Below are 4384 nucleotides of genomic sequence, written 5' to 3' on the forward strand. Positions count from 1 at the left end.
GGGTGGCAGCACGGTCGCGGGTGTCATGGCGCCGTTCAAATTTCGTAGCATTGATGTGTAAATAATTAATTAAGTATCTGGTGACAAATACATGTGGTTATAGACGATTTGTTATACAGTAAGTACAGTTGTATGCAGTAAAATCCTAGAGGCTACTTTCCCTTTAAAATTTGTTAGAGGTAGAAGTTTTCGTGCTTACCCATAGGCATGCCTCTTCACTGTGGTCCATTCAGCCTCAATATCCATGGATGAAAAGCCTGAAGTATCCAACACTGGTCCAAAGTAATCTACTATTTTCACAATTTCAGTGTCGCCAAAATCTGCATAATTAGAAAATACAAGCTTAAATTATTTAAACGTTTACTGTTAAACAGCTTAGCTTCTCCAAGCTAATTAAATTTTTGGACATTAGGCTGCATCCTACACTACACTGCAGTGTTCTTGCTCACCTTCGACTCTCTCACCAGGCCAGGATTTGAAGTTCAAGACAGTTGCGGCTGCATCAACAATTGCATCAGGTGTTGAAAACCTATTTTCAAGGCAGCCAACTAAACTGTCTACAGTTTTTATCAGTGTACCATTGGCAGGGGGGTTGCCTAAAAGCTGAATGTCTTGAAGTACCCCAGGTGTGCTCTGGATCTTCCTCAGTTGTGCACCAGGACTGCAAATGCAAAAAATTTGAACATTATTTTGAACATGAAAAATCATTTGGAAGATAAAATCATTAAAACAATTTAATACAAAATTTACCTTTTCACACGCTTCAATGAAGTTGCAGCATCCGATAGCAACTTGAGGACTTCAGCAATTGACATGGTGCGGATTTGTAGAGCGAGGGATAGACGATTCAATATTCGTAAGACATCAGCCAAAAAGTGTGCAAACTCCATGATCTCCCGAGATTGCAAGATCTTCAGGAACCCCTTGGATTTTCCTTTGCTGTCATCGCTGGTTTGTGGATGATGTTGAATCTGAAAAATTAATGAATATTCATGCATGGAAAGAATTTTAAACAATAATATGCTTCAGAATTAATCTCATCTGAAACAAATAAAATTACAGATATGTCAAATGATTTTCAGTGGTTCAGATTAAGAAGAAGTCCTATAATAACAAACCTCTTGCAGGTGCTGAATGATTACTTTGTAACCAGAGAAGAGGTTTTCTAGACCTCGTTCGGTGTGTCCAACCCATCGAGTACCACCAGTTCGAAGTGGAATCATCTTCTTAACATTCAAAGCAGCTGCTGTAGTTCGTAGCAAACCCCGGTTTAAGGTGCTCTTGTGGTAGAACAAATGGAGATTGAGCAAAAGCTCGTCTAACTTCTCATATAGTTTGACTTGTCGCATTGCTGCTTTAATGGCCAGTTCTAGTCGATGGGCACTACAATGCACTACTTGCAGTTTAGGTTGGTTTTCCTTCAGTTGGGCACCTACACCATTTCTGACACCCTGCATGACAGAGGCTCCATCACTTGTAAAGCCAACAAGTTTATGCCAGAGGTCTACTGGGTCAATGTTACACTGTTCATTGAAAGACTGGAGGATGGCACTGTAGCAGTTGTTAGCTGTAGCTCTATCAAGTGTCTTTATTGCAAGGAAATCAGTCTTGATTTCCCCAGCCACAGCATATCTGAAAACAGTAAACAAATTAAAAATAAATCTGATCTCAATATTTGTTTAACATTTTTAACTAGTTAAGAAACAATCTTATCAGGTAAGAATTTGACGGTGCACTTAGTCCTGTTAGTACTTACTTTTAATGTAAAAAATTGGAATTTTTTAAAAACAAATATTACCATACAAAATTCGTGACGTAGTCAATTTAATATTATACCACTTACCAGGTCATTGCTTAAAATTTTACTACCCTGGGAGGGGTCCTACCTGATGTATATGATCAACTGCTCCATGATAGCAGAGTCTGTAGCTTCATCACATGAAATAGAGATAAATTTCACTTTCTTCGTTGTCTCCTCCAGCTTCTGCCTTTCAATTTCGGCAATGGCATCTATGAATTCTCTACACTTGATATCAGTCATGTATGTAGTTCCTATGTCTATTCCTTTTTGTGCATCAAGCTGACACATCCAAACATAGTCTGTGAAAGGCCGACAATGTTTGGCAATTCCATGAGCATTCCTAAACAAGATCGTAAGTCTGTCGAAAGCCTTAGCATTCATCTGTCCTACCATCTTTTCAGCAGGTGTAGTACCGGATGGAGTTTTTGATGCTTAAGCAATTTCAAAAGCATGACCATGGATTTGGCTGATGACATGTTTTTGCAGGCTCTCCAGCCTGAGTGAGTTGCACCCCTTGACAAAAATCTGGTAACGGGTTGGAGAGTGTTTTTCACACACAGTACAGAACATTAGCTTTGTATCTGAATCATAACGTAGCCATGGTTTAAAGGCCAAGTTTTTTTAACCACGAATGTTGGAATTTCCGGTTCCGAGTCAGTTCATATTCTTTGCGTGACTGTATTTTTTTCCTTTTCGAACTCGACTCATCTGTTTTCTTCTTCTTTGAAGTTGGCTCGCTTACATTTTCGAGATAATGCCACATAATTATGTTGCGTGGGGTTGATAATTCTACTACGAATGAATTGGAATGGAATCTTATCTTAATCGATCTATAAACCACTAGAAACTATAAAATTCTATTCCAATTCAGTGCAGTCAGCAAATGATGTCCTCCATGACAGTTTGTTTATCGAGGCAACTGATCTCTATAGTAACTGGCTGGCGAATTACAAATGACAAATGACAAATGAGCGAGTGGGCGTAGAGCGAGTGCGCGCAATACATGTACATACACGTGATGTTATACATTGTATCCTGATTGTATCAAGCAAGCCAGACAATGCGGCTAGACATGTACGTTTGCAGCGTATTGTGCAACCCAGATTTCAAATACCTGAAGCGCTACTGTACGTGTACCGCCAACACTGGTATAGAGAGCTCAGGTTATTGATTTTATAGAGGTTGGACACCGGACAACCACGGAAGCTATTTGTAGTTGCCCGAGAAAAAATCCAGTCGTCACGGACGACCGGACGACTGTTAAAATTGAGCCCTGGACAACTATGTGCTATTTTATTATAATGTCAGTTTGTAACTTTTCATGTACAGTAATATCCTGTATAATACAAGTAATGCATTCCAAAACGAGAATGTTGTTTTTGTTTGTTTAACAAACACTTTTTTTCTATTTACAATTACAAATCACGTATAGGCAAAAAAGTGTTATCATCCTAAGGATGGTGTCTCTAGGCTAGTTTCAGAAACGGACCCAGTACACAGTTCACATGCTTGGTAGCTCAAGCCATAGCACTGACAATAGATGGCCTGAAATTACTTAACATAAAGCAGACGTATATGATGCGTGAGCCCGAGTTCACTTTGCTAGGTGCCAGTGGTGAAGCAAGAATTTTAAATCTTTTGCTCAGTCCAATCACTCTTTCGATGTGTATCCTTTTAGATGCAATTCGCCGATCCCTCGCAATCTCCTCTGGTTCGAGCTGTGACTTTCCCTTTAGCATGGTTGGTGTGTTTACAAATACACTGTGCATGGCAAACAGGTCTTGCACCATAATTCCTCGATCTGCCATAATGCTGTTTCGTTTATTAAAATGTCCAGGCTCTGACAAGAACGCCGATCTTTCAATTATTTGTCTGTCACTTGCTGACCCTCCATATGCGTCAGACGCGAATGAAATTACTCCCCTTGGGGTGCATCCAATCATAGCTTTCAGTGTATTCCGGTTCTTGTAGGATGAAAATGTTGCTGACTGTGCATTAATGTTTGACGGCTTGTTGATGGGTATTTCAGTGGCATCTAGAATAACACGCGTCCTACCAAAATTAGCTCCAAAGCCTGCCGGCATGTGGTCATCAACAGTTTCCCTGGATGGCCAAAAATCCAAGTCTTTCAATTGAAAGTATCTAAGAAAGTGTTTCTCTTCCCGATCCCAGGCTCTACGGTTTAGCAGGTGCGCTAGTGGCACCCGTTTCTTAAGGGTAGTAGCTCTATCTCGGCGATAGAGTCCACGGTAGATAACACAGATAGATAACATGAACTCAGAAATGTAGCGCTACTCTCCATTTGTTGTATTACACCACTGAATATACTCTCTACTACATACTACATAGAAGACTACACATATGACTACACACACACACACAGAAATGTGACCGACTAACAATAATCTCGTACCTTAACTCGTGCTTATCGCGGATAATCACGGAGACGCTCGGCCAGGGTGAAAACGGCAGGCAGCAGATACGTGCGAGGGTACGTGAGGATAGGCGAAGATATTTAAGAGGACTCGTGTGAGGATATCAAGGCAGAATGGAGAAACGGAAAAGTGTGGCTGGGAGAGGGTG

At 40.5% G+C, this 4384-nt stretch overlaps 2 protein-coding genes across 2 annotated transcripts; both read right to left on the reverse strand.

Moving 5' to 3' along the window:
• Positions 1-187: 187 nt before the first annotated feature.
• LOC106808799 lies at positions 188-926 on the reverse strand. The gene is made up of 3 exons (XM_014811651.1): positions 751-926; positions 450-661; positions 188-320 (listed from the first exon to the last, which is right to left on the reverse strand). Exons 1-3 carry the CDS (start codon positions 888-890, stop codon positions 196-198), a joined length of 477 nt encoding a protein of 158 aa, XP_014667137.1. The 5' UTR covers positions 891-926; the 3' UTR covers positions 188-195.
• A 111-nt stretch (positions 927-1037) lies between these two features.
• LOC106808793 (zinc finger protein 862-like) lies at positions 1038-2194 on the reverse strand. Its single transcript, XM_014811645.1, has 3 exons — positions 1887-2194; positions 1402-1632; positions 1038-1041 (listed from the first exon to the last, which is right to left on the reverse strand). Exons 1-3 carry the CDS (start codon positions 2192-2194, stop codon positions 1038-1040), a joined length of 543 nt encoding a protein of 180 aa, XP_014667131.1.
• Positions 2195-4384: the final 2190 nt, after the last annotated feature.

Source organism: Priapulus caudatus, unplaced genomic scaffold (assembly GCF_000485595.1).
Source record: "Priapulus caudatus unplaced genomic scaffold, Priapulus_caudatus-5.0.1 Scaffold305, whole genome shotgun sequence".
Taxonomy (NCBI): Eukaryota; Metazoa; Priapulida; class Priapulimorpha; order Priapulimorphida; family Priapulidae; genus Priapulus; species Priapulus caudatus.

Coding starts and splice junctions, on each gene's coding strand:
- LOC106808799 (XM_014811651.1), bottom strand. CDS start 890: ATGGAGTTTGCACACTTTTTGGCTGATGTCTTACGAATATTGAATCGT. Junction 662..750: donor TCATTGAAGCGTGTGAAAAG/GTAAATTTTGTA, acceptor TTGCATTTGCAG/TCCTGGTGCACAACTGAGGA. Junction 321..449: donor GCCTGGTGAGAGAGTCGAAG/GTGAGCAAGAAC, acceptor CTAATTATGCAG/ATTTTGGCGACACTGAAATT.
- LOC106808793 (XM_014811645.1), bottom strand. CDS start 2,194: ATGGTAGGACAGATGAATGCTAAGGCTTTCGACAGACTTACGATCTTG. Junction 1,633..1,886: donor CAGTTGATCATATACATCAG/GTAGGACCCCTC, acceptor TACTGTTTTCAG/ATATGCTGTGGCTGGGGAAA.